The following is a 21,679-nucleotide window of genomic DNA, read 5'->3' on the forward strand; positions in this document are numbered from 1 at the left end:
AATTGCCTTTAAATTCTCTATTCATGTTGTTACATTTGCTGTGCTTCAAAGACAGAGGTCAAATGCCAGGCTATAGAGAGGTCAAATGCCAGGATATGTCTTCTGACAAATTGCTGCTTATGTGTTTTTTTATACAGGAATTCGTGTTTACAGACTCCTCTCACTTAGCAGCCTGAGAAAGAAAAGTAAAGTGAATTATGTGAGAATCTTGCAGGGGGCAGAGACAGTGAAAGGGTAAAATGTAATTTTTTTGTAACGGGCAACAAAATATGAATACTGTAAATTATCTGTACACATTCAGCAGTTAGGAAAGCAAAGAGAAAGCACTTTTTTTGTAATTCTGGAGTGTGCTGGAAATAAAGATTTTATTATGGATCAAAACAAAGGTGATGCACAAATGATAAATATGCACTGAAACCCGATTTCCAGACATTATAATTTGCTTGCCATATAGTTTTTTCACTAAAACTGTATGTTTATGTAAATGTAGTGGGCATTTCAATGGAAAATGTGTTGTCTGTAAATGACCTTGTGCTGCCATGATGCTTTAGTTACATTTAAAAATCGCCCACCTCATGTTCATTAAAGGTACATGAGTGGGAACAGTTGCACATTCTAAAAAGTGGGTTGTTCTAAAAGAATTGGTAAGCACTTCTCAATGGAAAGCTAACATTGGAATGCTGAGAGTTTCCTCTTTCAAATGGTACCTCTCTGCCTCAGGTGCTGAGCTATGTCCTTGAGCGCTGATCAAATTGAAAGCAACCTGAACTAAACGCTTTAGCTGCTTTCACTTTCACAGTTAATGACGTCATCACACATGACGTGTTTATCAGCTGCACCAAAAACAAGCATTTGCAATGCGATAGGTCTCGCATTTAAGCTATTGTCATTATAGATGACAATACCTTTTATGTGTCTGTTTTGATAATTAACACATAAATAAAAATCATTTACAATGCCAATAGATCAAACTCTTGTAAATGCGAGACCTATTTCATTTCAAAGAAGCGTCCGGCTGCTTGAAAAGTGAAAGCGTGCATGGTGCGCTGAATGATGCAGGAAATCATGTCGTGCCTGCAGTAGGAGATAGTCATTAAAGAAAATAGTGCTTACAGACTAAATAAGACATACAACAGAAGTTAAAAGGCCAGTCCTCATGGGAGGTTACAATAGAAAACGAGGCGGTACTAAGGAGGGACTAAAAAGCATGATTAAAGGATCAGAAGCCAGCATTTACAAAGGACAATGACACAAGCCAATGTAAAATGTGGGTGGAGAGTGGGCATGGCTTCAAGTCTATACTCGAATATAGCATTCTTCGCAGAGCAGCGCATGCGCTCCCAGGTTCGACCTAACAAGCATTTGCAATGAAATCAGTCTCTCACATTTGTGAAAGTTAGAGCTCTTGGTGTTGAAAATGGCAATGTTTTTTACTTTTGTTTTTTTATATGCAGTGGAGTTACCATATTTGCATAGCGCTATTGCCATTTGTATGACCGTATGACATTGGAGAACCAGAAAATGGGAAAAAGGTTATAAGGGAGGGTAGGCAAGAGTAACGTGCTGCCTGAAGGAAAAAGAAAGTAACAACATCCTGGAAAAAGCAACATAATGCAAGAGTAAGAAAAAGCATGTGAAATGTCAGCAGAAAAATATAGTTACCTTAACGCTTTTACACTTATTATTTTGAAATCAAGGAGTGGTTTTGCCTGAAAAGCTAAGGACATGATAACGATATTCAGTATTCCAATGAGTCAGTGGACTCTCATCAACTAACCTTGTAGTTAACAAAAAGCCTGTAAACAAAATGAAACGCCACAGGGGACTTTGGTAATGTGTAACTGTAAAAAAAAATGTTCAAAGTATAGTGCCAAACGGGAACATTTGTGGAAACCCCTATTGACAGAAGCACAAAATATCTGAGCTTATGAGCAACCAACCGGTCAGCTGTGTGAAAAGAAAACACCACGGATGTTATGTTGACTCCATGTAATGCACCGCAACCACTTCAAGGAAAGACACAAACTTACCTAAACGAACAAGAAAGCTGATCGTAACGTCTGTATAAACCTCATGTGTGCAAATGGAAAGACGTGGTGCTTCCCAAGATCCATTAACCAAAATGCCAATGTTAACCCTTGTGTGTACAATTAAGAGAACAACGTGAATTGCGGAGCCGTCTGTAAGTAATCAGTGACGTCAAGACGCACCATACCTGTGCCCTGATAAAAAATAAATAATAAACAGGTTCAAAAATAGGGTAGAAAACTAAAGCAAAATACAACCTACAATCCCAGTCTTCTGGTGTTTGGACCAACAGTGGGCAAGGTTCAGTTCTAAGGTGGGTACTGCACCACCAGCAACACTGGGGTGGCTGTGTGCAGAGGTCACTGGGCCCAGTGTGAATCAATGGAGACTAGGGGCACCTCAAAGAGGCATGTTTTACAGGTAAGTACCTGTTGTTTCGGGTCACAAACCCTGGGGGTTAAGATCATGACAGGAAGGGGGGGCGGGGTGACAAGGCAGTACCAAAGCTACACCACTAGCGTCACAGGAGCGACAGGGTGCAAATCAGTGTTGGGCGCCCAATGCATTTTAATGGGGAATCTCGTCGCACAGAGAGGCTGCAGGCTCAGACCAGGAGGCTGGCTGATGGTGACCACCAGCTGGGCAAGTAAGTTGGAGGGCTAGAGGAGGTTGAGGCACTGTCGGTTAGTCTCCCCAAGGCTGGAGGGTTGTGAATGCGGGGGTACCTTTTGGTGTCGGATCTTCTTGCTCAGAGCTGGCCTCGGTTAGGGGGAACCTTCATGTAGATGCTGCAGGCAACTTCATGGGGTCCAGGAGAGGTCAGCCCACCGATGAAGACTAGGTCAGGATCACCTGGTGAGACTTCACAGGACAGGTGAGCAACTAAGCAATGGGCGTTGGGTGCACAGTGGGCATGGGTCTCAGATTTGCCTAGATCAAGAATTCATGGTGTACTTTATTTTGGAAAATTTCGCTGTCCTCTAGAGATCTGGTCTTGGCTGAAGAGTGGCAGTCTTCCTGGGGTTCCTGGAAGTCGCTGGGCCTGGGACAGGCGTCGTTGTTTTCTTCATAGGGTCGTTGAGCAAGAGACAGGCCGGTAGGGCTCAGGCCAAATCAGTAGTCATCTTCCAGGCTCAGCTGCACAGCGATTTCTTCATATTTTTTTTAGCAGGGTGACCGGAATCTGAGGATCAAGGTTCAAGGGTGCCCGAAGTACTGAATTTAGGTGGGTTACAGGCACTGGCAGATAATAGCCAATGTGCTGCTTGCTTTTAGGGTGGCTAACCCCTTAGCGTGTCCCCTCCCTTTGGGGAAGCAGCATCCCCCCAACCTGACTGGGTTGAACCCTTCCATTCAAGATGGAGGATTTCATAAGGAGAGGGTCATCTGGGTCCAGGGCACTTTAGGGGTGGTTCTGGCAGAGAGGGGGGGACACCTCTCATGACCACTAATTTTCCCTCTGACCTTGCTGCCAAAAGTGGGGCTTGATCAAGGGGGTGGGCATTTCCACTAACTGGAGAGGCCCTGGCTAGCATATCAAATGGCAAGAATCATTTGAAGCTCGCCACCCTGAATGGCCGTGTACCCAATATGGATCTACTGCACTTACAATGCCTGTGAATGGCACAGACACTGTCAGGGCAAATTGTTCACGCAGGTGTGCCCTCACCTGTGGTATAGTGCACCCTGCCTTAGGGCTGTGAGGCTTGCTAGAGGGGTGACTTACCTATGCCACAGGCAGTGGTTGGTGGGCATGGCCCACAGGGATGTCTGCGATGCCGACTGAAGGTTTGTCTGCACCAAAACACACAGTCTGCAATGGGAGTGTGTATGTGTTTGGTGAGGAGCCTCTGAAGGTGGCACAATACATACTGCAGCCCTTAGAGACCCTCTCCGGTCACAAGGTCCTTGGTACTACTGGTACCTTTCACAAGGGACTTGCATGTGATCCAGAGGTGTGCCAATTGTGAAAACAAAGGTACAGTTTTGGAAAAAAAACACTGGCCCTGGAAACCTGATTGGCAGTGACCCAGGGCACCCTCATTCAAAGTGCATCAGAAATCTGCCAAAAATGGGGAGGGGGGGGGGGGTTACTGCAACAGAAACACACTATCCTACACCGTTGAGCAGAGCATTGCCTCAGTCCAGATTGGAGAGGTTGTTCTGAAGTCATCTTCCAAAAGAAATGGCTTAACTTTCTTCATTAGCGAGAGTTGAAACAAACCTATTTTGGTCTACTTTGCAATGTCTTGCTTAAATGTGAGCATAGTGTCGTGGGTGAATCCCAGATATTTTGCATGGTCGATTAGTTGAAGGAAAGCCTAGTTGTTTTAATTTGGAGAGGCGGGCTTGATTCTGCCGTCTTTGGGGCTGAAGGCAAAAAAAGAAATTCAGTCTTTGTGGGGTTTAGCTACAAGAAGTTAGTTCACATCCAAGATTGGATATATTCAAAGCTAGATTTAAGTCTCTGTATTTCATTTGGTGAGGATAGTTTTATGTAGATTTGGGTGTCATTTGCTTTTTGGTGGATCTTGATGCTGCTGTCTGCTAGATTTGATATGATAGGTTTCACGTAGAGGGTAAAGGTAATGGAAATAAGAATGTAACCCTGGCTTACTCCGCAGGAGGTGGGGATTGTCTGTGATGTTCTTGGACCTATTTCTGCAAGTCGGGCTGTTTGGTGAAATAGGATGTGAGCCATTTTAAGATACTGCCTGAAAATCCCATGCATGTTTTCTGCATGTTGATCAGAGCTGAATAGTAAACTGTGTGGAAAGTTGCATAGAGGTCAGACTGCACCAGGAGGAAGGGGTTGTTCCTGTCATTGAAGAGGAGGGTGTTGTTGTGTACTAGAAGTGTGTGGCTCTCTCAGTGCTACAGCATGGTCTGAAGCCTTATTGGACTCCCCGTAGATGATCATTCTTGCTAATGTGCCCCCGTAGTTATGTGGAGACTGCTTTTTGAATGGTTTTTACTATACATACAAGGCTGGTGAGGTTGGCTGGGTCCATCGGCAGTTTCCGTTTCATCAGGGGAAGAACATTATCTTTCTTAAGACATCCGCTAATTTTCCATGGCTTCAGGAGGCATTGACAATGTGGAGAAAGGTATGAGAGCCTCTCCTTGAAATTAGGTTGGTAGAAAGAAGAGTGTCACCTTCCTAGGAGGTTGCCTTGAGGGAATTCAGGGTATTGGAGAGCACAATATGCCATATAGGTTTGAAGAGGGTCCATTTGGTGGCGAGGTTACGAGTGGTGACTGGAAATCGGGCACTGGAAGTTGTAATAAGGTTGGATCTGATTTGTTACGCTCTCGAGTGTACAAAGGTGCTGATGGTTTGTTGGGTCAGCTTTTCAGGAACATAGCATTCAGCTTGGGATATCATAGAGTTGTTGTTTATTTTGAGGAGAATATGCCCTCTGTGATGTACTGGAAGTGTTCTGGAAGGTTGTTTAGTTCTTGGGTTTTATTTCCAGATGGATGCCTTTTATTTCGCCTCTTTTCAGTTGTTCATGATGTTGATGTGTAGTATTTGTGATGTCAAAGCGGGTGGCAAAGAGGTTGATTCATTCCAGAGTTGTTGGTGTCTGACATTGGATATTTGAGGGCGCTGATAGGATGAGGTCCAGAGTATTGCCTTTGTAGTTTGAGCTGTTGTATTGCCAATGTGTAGAAATCTTGCTGCAAGCATTTTGTGTTGAAGTTGTCAGAGAGGTCAAAGTCTTCGAAGAGTGTTGTGTCGGTATATGGAGACATAGGCGATGAGGTCTCAGATTTTTTTCTTGGACATATGTATTTCATCTGGATGACCGGACATCCGAAGAAAGAAGGATGTTTTGCAGACTGAAAGGGGGAAGTGGCATGAAGGGAGATTAAAAAACCTGGGTATAGTAGAGTTGCTCATAGTGCGGGGCCAGGATGTCTAGTGTATGTATGCAATCCCCTTCATACTTTGAGTGTGCAGTCTATGTGTTGGATGCTGTTACCATTTTATTTTTTTAATTTTTTTACAGAGTTTTATATAGCACAAACCTGACCCGAATCAGGTATCAGAGCGCTTTACATAGCACCAGTTACATTACATGAGGACACATTCATTTTTGGTAGGCATGGAGAGATTAAGTGATTTGCCCAGAATCACAGGATGTTCAGCGTCATTGCCAAGACTCGAACCCAGTTCCCCAGATTTGAGGTCGACCACCCTAGCCGTTAGGCCAACTCCTCTCCCCTATTGGGGGAGGAGGATGTCCAGGAAGTGTTTGGTGAAATGTGCAACCAGGTTTAATTGATGAGTGCATTTTGGTTTGTTTGAGTGATGATGTCTGTATCGCATATGACTGAAAAGTGTGTATTGATGAGCATCGAGTGTGGTGTGGGAGTGTATATGTTGTTGTGAGCGATATTATAAATGATGTTAGAGGCATTATATGTGTCCATGGCTGAGTATGTTTACAAAATGTGATGTTTGCCAGACATATGATAAAGCTAGTTTACCAAGAGCAAAGATTCCAGGTCCGAATAGGTACAAACAAGAAGAGCCCTTCATGTCTGTGTCTGCCTTAGCTGGAGGCACCCGGGTGGTGAAGAGTTGAGTAAAGTAGGTGAGAAGGTTGAAAGTAACAGATAAAGAACATTAATGTGGCTTCCTTCAGAGATGAATGTTGGCAAATGCAGTGATGTCACTTCCTTAAGAGACGGATGCTGAGGAATCTTGAGCGGGCTCTCTATTGAGATGGATGTTGGGAAGTTTTGAGATGCACCCTCAAACAATATTGTGCATGATCTATTTCTGTGAGAAACTTGGTTAAATATTCATCTTATGCTGCTCCCACAAATCTTGCATTTGGTTTCTGTTCTTACAACTTCCGCTAATTAGACTCAACCATTTGATCGAAGGAACTCCTTAGTAAGTCAAAACAAGCATGATTTCTTTTCACAGCTCAATGCCTTCAGACTACTTGACCAGGGCATGGCCTTGCTATCTATGTTGCACTTTCAAGCAAGATTTTGGATATAATATTGCCATACCCTCACACTCAAAACCAGGTGATGTTGGCTCTCTACAGTTGTCAATACAGTTTTAAGGCCACACTGTATTGGCCTCAAACTGCACTCCTTTCACTTGGGATACCAACAGAGAGAGATCCGTCTTGATTGTATACCTCTCCTATGAAATCCTCAACAAATGCTGCCCCTTCTTTATTTAATCCCTTGATTAGCAAGGCACAAAGTATTTTTTTTTTCAAGGACAGGGGTACTTCTGATGTTTCTGATGATAAGCAGACATGCATGCCCTCAAAGACGCTACTGCACATCTCTACTATCCTTCATCTTTAACACTCCCATAATTTCCAACTGAGAAGCTGGATGCTGTTGACACAATGTGTAACATTCACAAAGTAGGAAAGTCTTGAAGTGCCAGGGCAGGTCTCAGGATGCTTGTTTCCGGTCCAGGGATCACCTCGCTTGGCAGTTAAGGCTGGACTGTTCCCACGAGGAGCAGGGCTAAGACTGATTTGCATATGGCTAGGTCCAGACTGGGGTGGCATGGTGAGCAAAAGAGCAATGGATTTAACCCAGATCTTTTGACTCGGGTGAGTATTTGAAATGTTTCAGCACTCCGTCCATCATCTTGTTGTGTTTGCTATACACATTAAGTTTAAACATTTTTCAACACTGGACTAGTTTGCAAATAAATTGGCAGAGTTTTTCAAGATACTTCTTATTAATTTTGCGACTTTGAGTGATAGTCTCTGACTCATGTTCCTGCGCACTATAAGTCCCTTTCTTCGCGTTGCTGTAATCAGTTACTCACGTAGTTAACATTATTTGACACACCGGCCAGTAACAAAATTGTAAATTCTTACATTTCCTTTTCCTTAACACACTAAATATTTTGATTATTTTTTGTGAAAGTTTGAAGGATTTTTGTAAAGTTTTGTTTAGCTACGTTTAGTTGTCAGATTCATCTCTGCCGTTGCTTTTCTCTACTAATTGTTGCCTTGTTTTCATTTTTTTTGCAAGAAAACTAAATAAAAGCAACTTAAATGAAAAAGAAAGAAGATGTTTGAAGTTTTCTGTACACTTCATTTGTCTGTAGGGATGGAGCTTTCCTCTCAATCTTGGGTAAAATGAGTTCAGTGGAAAATAAAATGAAAGTTCCTGTGCATTCTTCAGTTTGACATTATTACATGTTCTGGTTCCACAAATTGTAAGCAATTGAGCATTGTAGTTTACATAACTGCTAAATACAGTGTACAGTTGCCATTAAATACACCAGTTTTGCAGTATATTTCATTGACCAACATATCTGCTATATAGGATTGATGCAACTCCATATTGCCCATAAAGTAGTAGGACATCAGATTCTTGATCGACTTTCTTTCTTGATCTCATTAATAATTTATTTTTGTTTTCTGTTTAGATACTACATGAGAAGCATTGAAGAAGTCGGCAAAGAAGCTTCATTGCCAAATAATTCTTTGGAAGGAGAAGGGGAGCCTACAGGTGTAAATCAGGGTATTCCACCGTGGCGTCCAATCTTGAAGAAGATTTCCGTCCTGGCCTCTTGCGTCTTCTATGTTTTCTTTATCTCCATAATCATCTTTCCCACACTTTCTTCCAGTATTGCCTCTGTCAATAAGTCCTCGGGGAGCATATGGACTAACAAGTACTTCACCCCTTTAACGTGCTTCCTCATGTACAATTTTGCTGACTGGTGTGGCAGACAGGTCACTGTTTGGATTCAAATTCCTGGGCCAAAAAGCAAGTTCTTTCCTGTTGTGATCCTGCTGAGAACTGTCTTCATCCCCTTGTTCGTCTTCTGCAACTATCAGCCCCGTTCTCACTCGGACATTGTTCTTTTTCAGCATGATGCCTATCCTGTGATTTTCATCTCACTTGTAGGCCTAAGCAATGGTTACTTGGGCTCCCTTGCCATGATCTATGGGCCCAAGGTTGTCCCCAAAGAATTGGCTGAAGCCGCTGGGGTTATGATGACTTTTTTCTTAAACCTCGGCTTAGCACTTGGGTCTGCCTTTTCTATTGGTGTTGTGCATCTGATTTAAAATTGTATTTGAAATACTAGATAAAGATAATTTTAAAAAAAACTAAGGATCCACCTGGTGGGGCAAAAATGATGCCCATCTACTCCTGAGACTAAATAGAAGGATCATGTACTGTATAGCATGAAATGGACCCACTTGTAAAAAGGATTTTTATTTATAAGATTTTTCAACTCCTTAAGGGTGCTTCAACTGTTTTAAGATCTGGACAATATTTGAAATAACCAGTGAAAAAGCACATTCCAAGTAGTCGAATTGCAAATGGCTTATCAATGTAAATTTTCTTAAAATGCTTTGTTTTATAATCTTAAAACCCGACAGCAGAAAAGTATGTACCAACTGATTGAGCATGCGTCAAAACTGTTGTTGACAAAACATACAGTCAGATCTGTTGTTGATAAAAAATATGATTAAGATTTTTCGACTTAATTTCTAGTTTTCTCCCACATGTACTATCTTGTCATCTTGACACTTAACGGGTTATGATATTCAGGGTAGCGTAGACTCAAGTAAACGAGATGGAGTGTGTTAACTGCCAATGCCGCTCACCAGTTGATCCTGGTTAGCAAAGTTTAGGTTAGTCAAATTTATTTACCAACCATTGGCATGTTCAGAGAATAAAGAGACACTTTCTGATTGTGCTTTTTTACACATACTCATGTAGAAAGTTGCATAGCACTTCGTTAATAAAAAGCGGGAAGAAAGAATGACACTATTATTGCAAAGAGCGCCACACACAAACCCAGTAAATACACATGCCACTGAAACAGACAGCATTATAGCAGCAACTCCTTATTGAGATGCTGCAGTAGAAATGTCATATTAAAGAAAGAAAAACAAATGATTTGTGTTTAAACGAGCCAAGCTTCTCACCTGAGTTGTGTGTGCCTGCTCACCACCACAGCAACTCTAGATGGAGCATATGAACAAGTGTTCATCTCTTCTTTTTATTTTATTGCCGCTCATGTTTAGCTGAAGGGTGATGCCAATCTTACATCTAGTAAACACTATTGAATGGATATTTGATAGTTTTCAATAGGCTCATCATGAAAGATGGGCATTATGTTACTGTCCATGCACAGTGGTCTCTGTAGTTGCCATAAGTTCAGCGAACCACAGCAATGCAGTGTCACAGATTCTATCATATAAATCTTTTCAGAAGTGCTGAGACAGTAATTGCTCAAGTTGCAGTTTGTCCTTCCTGAGTTGTGTAGTTTGTAGTCAGTTACCAATCTGTTTCCAAATCTCACTTGAACATTACTAGTCGCCAGAAAAACCTGTTTTAATATCTGACCTTTTCTTCAGAAGAGTCTATTGTTCATGAATATGGGCTAATACCACAAAGACAAACACATTGTAATGCAATTACAACGCGCCCACTACAACAAGAACCACTACAACGCAAGGAATTATAACTCGTGCCCTAAGGTAACTATCACTTGCCCCTTGCCATGCACAGTTTTCTCATCAATAATTTCATTGCAAATGTTGCAATCGTATTATCAATGATGTCATAACTAGTTGTCATGATTGATGTAGTAAGTGGGATAATTAGCAGTGGATGGCTTGGGCACAAATTATAGTTGCCCTAGGACACAGGTTATAGTTACTTGAGAGAACTATAACTGGTGAATTGCAGTCATTTTGTATGTTTAAAATGCTACGTTGTCACTGAAATTTTCGCCTAATTATAAAATTACTTTAATCTTAGTTATTTTTTAATTTCTAAGGCTTTTTGTAATGTAAAGTAAGATATAATTACAATTTCTAACTATAACATCACTTTAACTTTTGTTTTTTCCCCAAAACTTTTCTAGGTTTTTAAAAACAAAAATAAAGTAATATTGTATTACCATATTCAAAGCCACCCCCTCCATGTGTGGGGTTGGCCACACGGCTTGGTCTGCAGCCAGGCACTGAGTCCAATACCTCGCAGGCATGCACCCATGCACAGCGTGGGGTTGTACGCAGGGCCTGGCCTGTGGTCAGATGCTGCATCCAACTTTTTTGCGAGCAGCTGACTCCACGCAGGCTTCTGGTTTGCACAGAGCACAGTTAGCCTTGCAGGTCCTAGCCACACACAGGCAGACTTACTAACTTTGGGAAAGAGTCACAACAGCAAAATAAAAAAAGCTGTCTAATTGGCTGTCTCAAGGGATAAGCATATCGTAGAACTTTGTTCTGTTTCAGCAATCTTCACAAAACGTTCCAAAAAAAAGGTTCATCAACCTCAGGTCCTCCCTTGAAAATTTCGGGGTGCTCCGTCAAGTGGGGGGCAGAGAAAAAGAGGGGGTCCCAAAAACGTGGTTTCCCCATGCAATTTTCCATAGGAACTTTAGACAGTGCTACAGCCAAAACTGTTTAACGTATTTACACCAAATTTTGCAGATAGAGAGATCTTTTCCCAGAAAATGTGCTTTTAGTGATTTGGTGAAAATCCAATCAGTTATTTGATAGAAATGATGCTTTGATATTTATATCTAACAATACAGTACTATCAAGAGAACCACTCGGATAGGCCTTGCACTGCGGGGGTTGGGATAGTTAGGTATGGTAATAAAATCTTACTTCACATTAAAAAACACTAGAAGTTCACTGGAAAAAAAGTCACAGTGACGTTCTAGTTAGGCATAGTAATTCCTTACTTTACATTAATTAACAAACCTTGGAAATTCACGAAAAAAACAAAGGTTAAAGTGACCTTATATAAACTAAAAAAAAACTGAAATTCATCAGTTACAGTTGCTGACGTAACTATAACCTAATATTACATCAGTCATGACATTTTTTTAAATATCATTGAGAACATCATTGATGACTTCTGAAATAACATCATTAATGAATGACATCACTGTGCATGGCAAAGGTGCAAGTTAGTTAAGTTATGTATAACTGGGGGATTTCAGTGATTTCTGAGTTGAAAATTTTATTTTTCACATTTTCACCTAAATTTCACTTTAACCTTTGTTTTTTTGTTACTAACAATATATACGCTGAAAAAAACAAATTTTACAGGAACGTTATAGTTAGGCTGACTTTTCATTCATACAAAACCAGAGAAATTCAGCAGCTCTAGTTAGCTTGCTAACTATAACTCGTGCCCCCGAAATGCACTGCTAATGACCTCACATATTACATCACTCATGACATGGTCAGTGACATCACTGATGACATCTAAAATTACATCACTGATAACATCACTGATGACATCATCCGGTGGTTGTGGGTGTTTTTGTTTTAAAGTTTACAAGTGTTAAATATATATACACCAAGGTATATTGATGAATGAGTGGGTGCATGAGTGCCTGCATGGATTTAGTGGGTGCATGACTGTATAAGTCAGTGATTATACATGTCTCAGTGAATGTATGGGTGAGTGACTAGGTTGTGTGAATATCTGTATCAGTCTGTCAGTTGGTGTGTAAGTGGCTGCATGGGTTGGTGAGTAGGTACATGAGTGGCTGTATGGGTTATTGATTGCTTGCCTGAGTACCTGTATGGGTATATGAGTGAGTGGGTGGGTGAGGGTGTCTGTGACTGCCTACATGGAATCATGAGTGTGTCTGTGAGGGGCTGTATGGGTGAGTGAGTGTGTATGGCTGTGTTGGTGAGTGAATGGATGTGTCAAAGATATATGGGTGAGTAGCTGCATATGTGAAAGGCTGTATAGCTGAGTGGGGGAGTATATAAGTGACTATGTGTGAGTGAGTGATTGTGAGAGTGGCTGTGTGGGCGAGTGTGTGCTTGTGTTAGTATATGTATGAATAAGTGTGTTGGTGTGTGTGTATATAACTCTAGGTGAGTAAGTGGCTGTGTGATTGACTATGAGTGAGTGAGTAGGTGTGTGATTAGCTCTATGGGTGGCTGATGGTGTGTGAGTGGCTGTATCAGAGTATGAGTGGATATATCAGGGGCTGTATTAGTGAGTGAGTGGCTGTATGGGTGACTGAGAGGCTGTGTGTGTAGACCTATGAATCAGTGAGTGGGTGTGTACGTACTAATATGGTTGTGTCAATTGCTTTGAGAATGGAAGTTGGAGTGGGTGTATGAAAGGTTATATAGGGTGTGAGTGGGTGTCTCAGATTATGTGGATGATGTCATCAGTGATGTAATTTTAGATGTCATCAGTGATGTCACTGACCATTTCATGAGTGATGTAATATGTGAGGTCATAAGCCGTGCATTGCGGGGCGTGAGTTATAGTTAGCTCGGGTAACTATAACTGCTGAATTTCTCTGGTTTTGTATTAGTGAAATGTCAGGCTACCTATAATAAACCTGTAACCTTTGTTTTTTCAGTGAATTTCTGAGTTTTTTTTAAAGTCTATTTCCTAACTATAACGTCCCTGTAACCTTTGATATGTTTTTACTTAATTTTTAAGGTTTTTAAAGTAGTAGTTACTTTTGCAGGCTAGTGGAGAAAGGGGGCGGGCCTCCAACCAGGTCACAGGAATTCCTCTGTGTAGGACTTAAAGAAGGTAACATGAGAGCTTCTTGGCCCCCAAGGTCCCTCTGGAGCCTAGGGGACTACATTCCCAACTAGTAGTGTGTCAGGAGGCATGTTTGCAAAGTGATGGAGAAAGGGGGCATGCCTCTGACAACTTCTCAGCAGTCATGTTGTATGGAATTTACTGGAGGTAACAGTATGGGTAGTTTGCCCCCACGGACGTCCTGTAAATCCCATACAACAGGATAGCTGAGATCTGATAGCAGGCCATGCCCCTTTTTCCACCACTCTGCAAACGCAGCTCCTGGTGCACTACTAGTAGGGGGATAAAGTCCCCATAGCTGTAGAGGGTCCTTGGAGGCAAACTAACCCCTCCTATTACCCCCAGTAAGTCCCATACAGTAGGATTGCTGAGATCTGATAGCAGGACACTGCCCCTTTCTCCACCACTCTGCAAATGCGCATCCTGGTGCACTACTAGTAGGGGGTGCTGAGAGGTGGTCAGAGGCCACGTCCCTTTTCTCCACCACTCTGCAAACACTCTTCCAGTTGCACTACTACTTGGGGGCAGATGTCCGCTTTAGTCCTTAGGCCCTCAGGGGAAAGGGGACGTCATCCCTCCACCAGCAATGTGCCGAGAGGCGCATTTGCAGAGTGGTGCCGAAAGAGGGCGTGGCCTCAGACCGTCTCTCAGCAATCCCCCCTGTGTGGGGCTTACTGGAGACAACAGGAGATCTTCTTAGCCCTTAAGGGCCCTCAGTAGCAAGGGGACTTCATCCCCCAATCATGAGGCACATTTGCAGTGTAGTGGAGAAAGGGGACGGGGCCTTCCGCAAGTTGTGGCTTTTTAAAATATTTTTTTATATATTGGTTGGGAAGGAGGGGCCGCGTGACCCCCCTTCTTTGGACCATTTTGGGCCTCAGGGACCTAATCCCCTGGAACCTGCTCCTTTAAAAAAAATATATATATTTTAAAAAAGTGAGGGGAGAGGTGTGTGGCCCCCGGCAGATTTTGGTGCTGAGGATTCCATCTCCCGGCCTTTATTTTTTAAATTTTAAAGGGAGGGGGTTCCCCTCCTGGGCCTCTTTCGGCCCCCGGGGCATGCCCATATTTAATTTTAATTAAATACATAAATAGGAGGGAGCCACGTGGCCCTCGTCGTGAGGCTGATTTCAGCCCCGGGGACCCCATCCCACGAGGCCAGGCCATGATGTTGTTTTTTTTTTTTTACATGGGGGGAGGGCCTGACCCCCCTCCTCAGGCCTTTTTCGGGCCGGGACCCATCCCCCAGGGCAGGCATCTTCCCAAAAGCAATTCTGCTCGCTTCCATGAAGTGGACCAGTTTGCTGTGTCTTGGCGGGATCAGTGCTCCTGCCAAGCCATATCTAATATAGTGTACAGTTGCCCCTAGGGGAGGTGGTGGTCCCCGGGGCTGCGTGGGTGGGCTGGAGTCTCCTCGTGCATTATTTGTAAATATAGCCCCAGGGAATATGACAGTCCTCGGGGCTGCGGGGGTTGTGTGGACTCCCGCATTTCATTGTATTAGCCCCAGGAAGGTGGCGGTCCCCGGGCCTGCATAGTCCCCCACGCATTATTTGTAAATATAGCCCCGGGAAAGTGGCAGTCCCCAGGGCTGTAGGGGGCCACATGGCCCTCTGCATTTCAGTGTATTAGCCCCAGGGAGGTGGCTGTCCCAGGGGTGCATTAGCCCCAAGGAGGTGGCGGTCCCAGGGGCTGCATGGGGTTGGGGCTGGAGCTTCCCCATGCATTATGTTTTAAAATAGCCCCGGGATGGGCGGTCCTTGGGGCCGCATGGCGCCCCCCTAAATTATTTTATTGCCCCCACACCAGGCCTACCTGGGGGCCTAAATGAAACAAAGCGCAGGAGCCCCTGTTTCGTTTAAAAATAAAATTTGGCCGGGTTTGCAGATCCACCATGACTACTCCCGAAAATGTTTTAAAAAAATGATTTTTTGGCCCTAGGGATCCCTGTGGGACGCCCTGAACAGGCCTTAGGGGGTCAGGGTATTTCTACCCTTCCCCCTTTTCTTTAAAAAAAAATCAATTTTCTTGTGACTCGGTTCAACCAAGTCACAGGTTTGCTGCCAACACTTACTGGTTTGAAGTGTTGGCAGCCAATCTGATCTCCGGCACAAGATCGAGAGGGTTCGTGGATCCTTGCGTCCCTAGATATACAACTGGTAATTTCTTTACATGTCTCAGCATTTACACCATTTAACAAAAAGAGTCCTTTCTGAACTAAGAGCTACCTTGCTGACAAATTTGGTGTAATTCCGTTCAGTAGTTCGGGCTGTATCCGTGTCTAGAGATAGTTTTGGAAATTTATTAAGATTTGTTAAACGATGCCAATCAAAAACGCTCTGCCTATGGAAACTAGGTCCTAACTATATAACTACCTACAGGTGACTGCCAGTAGGATATATATATTATAATTGAAGGACTCCATTTAAAGTGGAGTTATAAGTGAGGAAAGTAGTAGGATTTTACCTTGCGTTAAAAAAAAATCTTAAAAATCCACTAAAGAAACAATACAGTTTAATATAAATAGCAGTGATATTTCCAGTTATACGTAACTGACATAAGTATAACCTGCACCACCATAGATTTCAGATATCATCGGTGACATAAAATGTGAGGTCGTAAGGATAGCATCACATCAGTGCAAGTTATATTTATATCAGTTAAGTATAACTGGTGAATTTTACAGTTTGTTCATTACTAGTGCTTTTTAAGTGATTCCAACCTATCGTGCACAGTGAGTGGGTTGGCAATAAGCCCTGGCCTGTGGTCAGACCATGCTTGAAACCTCCCTCGAGCGGCCAACACCCCACCACACCAGACCTTAAGCAAATTGAGATCTACCATTGTAGTGACATAACAGTGATCCCCTTTTCAAGCCCCATATCATCATCCATATCCTCCCAAAAATATAGCAATAATCAGTTACAGAGCTCTTGCACGATTACAACATTTGGGTTTGCACTACATACCCATAGTGGGTGGCACATATAATTATTGCCTGATTTCTTGATTAATCATGTCATTTAGCAACATCTCCTAATTGAATAATTATATTAATTAGACTTTGTGAACAGTCCATGGACTATGTCCATCTTCGGAGTACGTCCCGGTCTGATCGCATTTCCTTGACCGGCCCAACCACGAATAATCTTCCCCTATAGTATAAGGCTTTTCATTGAATTGCAGACTTGCAATTTGTAAATGGCACTCCTATGCAGATTCTTTGTTAATAATATTATTTAGTCTGCCTTCTTTGCCCTTCAGTTTGTCCAGCTTTAAAACAAATGTAAACATTAGTACTGTATAATTTAAATGCTCATAGACTTGAATTTGGCAGAGAATATGACCATTGGATGTGTCTGATCACAATGCTCTTTTATTACAATATCTATGAAAAGTCTCAATAATATTTGGGGACCAAATATTTGCACTTGTTGGTGGCATTTAGTCTGAAGTGACGCATGTTTTTCACTATGTCTGTTCACTTTTGTAACTATTTTGATGGGGCAATTGAGCAAGTCATTTTTTTTTCAACAGGTTTATAACTGAAATGCGTCCAGCAGCCTGAATAAAGCAACAACAGCAAACCTTGGCGTGACAACTTCTGTTTCCCTAGTGTGGGAACTTGCCCCTTACTGCCTAGTTAGCCAAACCATTTTAGAAACCTAACATATTTGTACGACCCTAATCACTACCTATCCCTGAAACCTAAAAAAACTCCTTACTACCTCTACAGCTCACCCATCACTTTAACCTAAAATTATCTTGCGACCTATATACCCACCCATATTTGAAACCTAAATACTCTTAAATCCCTTTCACATCACCGTCCCCAAAACCTAAATAGCCCTTAGAACTCCTTTACCCCACCCATCCATGAACCCTAATAACTCACTGCTCCATACACTACCAGTCACTGAACCCTAAAAACGTCTGCTGTCCCTATGCACCACCCATACCTGAACCCTAAAAACCCAGACTACCCATCCCAAAAGCCTAAAAACACCTTGCTAACCTTATACACTACCCATCCCTAAAGCGTAATATCCCCTTGCTTCTCAATATCTAAATCTATACATCACACCCTTACTACCTATAAATACCACCAACCCTTAAAGCATTAAATGCATGGTAAATGCATCACAGAACTTCAGTGTTGTAGTAAACTCATTCAAGTAGATGTGTTGTAGTGGCGCCTCGTACTGGATGTATTGTAATGATTCACTACTAACTGTATAATAATGTGTTTTTATGTAGAGCGTCATGCCATTGTTCTGCTGTTTTCAAATAACGTGATCAACAGGTGTTGCCTGCCGTAGCTCACTTCTCATCCACCATCTTCCTTTTCCTCATGCTTGTGGCATTAGACTCCCTTCAGCTAGCTTTAACAATCCATGTGTAACACGGTAATAATTGTGATCTTGAAAACAATATGAAAAAATCAGTTTTAGGCCCCACGCTAGATCTCAAATGTAGAACTTGCTTTTTACACTAGGAGAGACATCTTTGTTTTCTAAACTTCAAATCATGAATTACACAGGAGACAACATTTTGCAAGCATCTCTGTGTATTTAGAGGTCCCTCGTCAGAATGCATTGTCCTACATTATAATTAACGATACTGTGAACTCTCCAGTAGAGTGCAAATACACATCGTCACTGTATCTCAGATAGGGTAAGCTAAAGTGTTACTTGAGTTGAGCCAAAGGAAGTGGCAACCTCAAGTGCTCTCAGACTAAAAGTTCCTTTCACAAAGACTGTCACAGCTCTCTTTTAAAGAGTATGGGGCTTGAGTACTAAGATTTCCACAGTTTATGCATATGATCCCTTCATGGAGCAAATGAAAGGATAGCACATTGTTAGTTTGCTTCCAGTGATGGAGATAAAGTGTCACTTTACATGAAGATACTTGGAATGTGGAATTGGCTTTAGACCAACTTATCATGACTGTCAACATTGCTCAAAGGTAGTGTAAATCAGTCATTCAGAACAGTTTATTTGTCACTGAGCACTAACTGGAGTTGGTGGAGAATGAAACAAGAGAGACATGTTGGCCTTTTCCTGGCATTCCAGTTTTACATCAAAAACATAATGAATTGCTCCGGTGCTCAAGCTTGATGAATGTATTGCTGTGTTCTGGTGCTTCTGCTTTACGATAGCAGTGTGCTTACTAAGTTGAGCATGGTTGGTCACATCAAATAGCCAGAAAACTGAAATGTAGCTTCTTGTTTGTCAGTCTCTTAATGTGTCCAAATGTTAAACCACTTACAGTCACGAGTATCTGATAACCACAGAACATGTCTGATATGGATGTAACTCAGACAGCAACAACTTGATTTCTAGCAAGAGATCACAATGAAGACACCAGATTTTTTTTTATGTGTAACAGGATTCTATGCTTTTTTCAGATTAACATTTTTGTTTCAACGATTACATTTTGTGCAACTGTACTTTCTTTGTTCTACTTAATTGTAAAGTCAGAGACCTAAAATTATTTGGCATATGATGGTTATTCACTATTGCACTTTTATGGTCACTTATGTATTCTTTGCAATGTTTACTCACTTTTGGTTGTGAAACCAGTAAAAAAAGATGCTTCCGCAGTTTGCATTGTACATACGTAGTCTCCTTGTGCTGGAATGCCATTCAATCATTATTTCTAATTGTAGAGTAATTTCCCTGGTGGCAGGGTTTCGTTTGTGCAGTGCAAACCGACACAAAATCACAAAAATGAAAAGCTTTTCAAATTGACAGCTTGACAATTAAGCTTTGTGGGACCTTTAGAAAAAGACACTTGCCTTGCCCATACCATGGGCATTTAATCAAACAAAATATGTAAAGAGGTTAATGATCCCCATAAATTGGCATGGCTATTTTTTAATAAAATAGACAGCAGTGTGAACCCCAGATATTAAGTGCCTTTAAACATACTGCTAGTTTGGTCTCACTAAGATGGTACCAAGAATAAGGCTAAAAAACAGATTGCTCGACAAACTTTAACACCTGCTATTATTGCGCCCCCCCCGTTTCTGATCAGAGAAATAAAGAAGGGCAAGAACTGCAACTACAATCCTAAGTAGATGAACGTAAGCATTCATTTATATAATCAGTTCATTTTTCTGTAATATGTGAATGAATACAGATAACAAGGCGCACATCAATGACTTGGTTTTTACTCTGAACACTGACGAATTTCGTACACAAAAAAATTTAAAGTGCCATGAAGTGCACTAATAAAGAAAAAGTTATCTACATAAATAATCAAAATAGATGTTCAGAAAGTGAATATAAAGTTAGTTAATGGAAGGAAATAATTGATCAATACAGTAGTAAGGCTTTATGGTTCAAGTATATTTAAACACCATTTATTTGCTCTAGTAATATATTCTTAATGGTGAGGATTACTTTCATTTTAAAATCTTGAAAATTGGCTTTGGTACTTTTCAGAATGTATTAGTGTGAAAATTGCATACTAACAGCTTAACTTTTATTTTTCTAAAGTATTTTTGTTGAATTTTTCCAATTATTTAGAAATACTGACATTTTTAAAATACTTGCGTTATATAAAGAACTGTCATAAAGAAGAACAAAAATGTATTCAAGACCTGCTCTTGTCTTAGTTTTATTGACATTGTATTTGTTCAGTTTGGAAAGAAGGCCATATGAGTAACTGGAATGTTCACTTGTATTCACGTGGCCTACACGTCACATGGTCCAGATGGGTAATTTATTTGTTGTGTGTTCATGATCTAATACCCTAATTTCAGAACTACAGTTATAAAGTTTGTCGATGTTCATATCGCTAGTCATCGAGTGAGGTTTATGATATAGCATCATTGCCTAATAAAGAAAACCACACTGTTCTTGCAGGCTAAGCTTTTCGAGGTGAATAATTTATCATATAGAGAATTCTAGCCATAGATTCCTTACGTTTTGAATTTCCCCAGGTCTCAGACTTGATGCAAAAGACTTTTGGTGAGCAGTGCCTAGGTGCCACCCAGGCAGTTCTTTTCTTTTTGCGCAACCCAGCCCTGTTTCGAAGAAGAGCTACCCCTCTGTCGTTTATTACAAGCTTTTTTCAACCTTTTTCCCCATAGGATAAAATGTGAACATAATTTGGCGAACAGGATATCTGTCACGTTTGTGATGGAGCATTCCTTCTGTCGCCTTTTAAATCAGGCCTTTTATAATGATTGATCAAGTGCTGTTAGACTACAGACATAGATGACGGTATGCTGCCTAATGCCTAACCCATTAAAACAAAATTCCTCTTGAAGCAGCGGAGGATAGGGCTTGCAAATCCTTGGTGCAAATTCCATTACAAGCTGTACTCAAGTGGATGGACCTGTCTCTCACATTGAAGCTTAACATCAACAGTTCAACAATATATTGTGACAGTGAAGCACCTTTTACCCCACAAGGACAACAGAGAGTAGTACATTTGCAAACCATGAATGTCTAAAAACAGATTAGCAAGGTTCGAAGTTTAAATCGGTCAGATTAGTCATCAATCAATATTCACCTCATTACAGAATGGATCATTCCAATACCAAGCAGGTCAAAAAAAGGAAATGCAAAGATAAGTTATTTAAAGATACTCATATGATATTTGGTTTCCCTGAAGGGATATTCCCTAATGTTAAACTAAAAATTAGGATGAGGTGGGACAAAATTAAGCAGCAGGTATCAGCAAGTAAAGCCGCTAATGGCCAAACTAAATGAAGGTTTAGTTAGACAAAGAGAAATAGATTTTGTTGAGAGATTAATTATTTGAACAGGACAAATAAGCATGAGGGTCTCAAGAGAGTGGAAAGAGGCATTGCATCTGCTCTCAAAAGAGTAGATGAGAGCATCTGCATTCAAAGGAGGACAGGAGCAATATGAATTTAACTAAGTCAGCTAAGCATTACCATTTCTAAAGTGAAGTACACTCTCTCCAGTTCCCATGAGAACGGAACCCATCAAAGTCTAGCATTTTGTGATGAGATGTCTTTGCTCTCCTTCCCAGGCATCACACAAAGGAAGCTCACAACTGCATTGCATGTCCTTCAGAAGACCTTCTGTACTGGTTGAAACATCACTGTCAGGCCGTCCTGAGC

The 21,679-nt window shown here is 41.5% G+C and overlaps 1 protein-coding gene across 1 annotated transcript in view; it reads left to right on the top strand.

Annotated features, from left to right (window-relative positions):
- The window catches only part of SLC29A3 (solute carrier family 29 member 3), a 271,683-nt gene extending 261,884 nt beyond the window's left edge, over positions 1-9,799 (top strand). The window contains exon 6 of the mRNA XM_085603462.1: positions 8,453-9,799. Within this exon, the coding sequence (XP_085459588.1) occupies positions 8,453-9,095 (643 nt within the window). The 3' untranslated portion in view covers positions 9,096-9,799. The remainder of the gene's footprint in view (positions 1-8,452) is intronic.
- Positions 9,800-21,679: the final 11,880 nt, after the last annotated feature.

Source organism: Triturus cristatus, chromosome 1_2 (genome assembly GCF_964204655.1).
Source record: "Triturus cristatus chromosome 1_2, aTriCri1.1, whole genome shotgun sequence".
Lineage (NCBI taxonomy): Eukaryota > Metazoa > Chordata > Amphibia > Caudata > Salamandridae > Triturus > Triturus cristatus.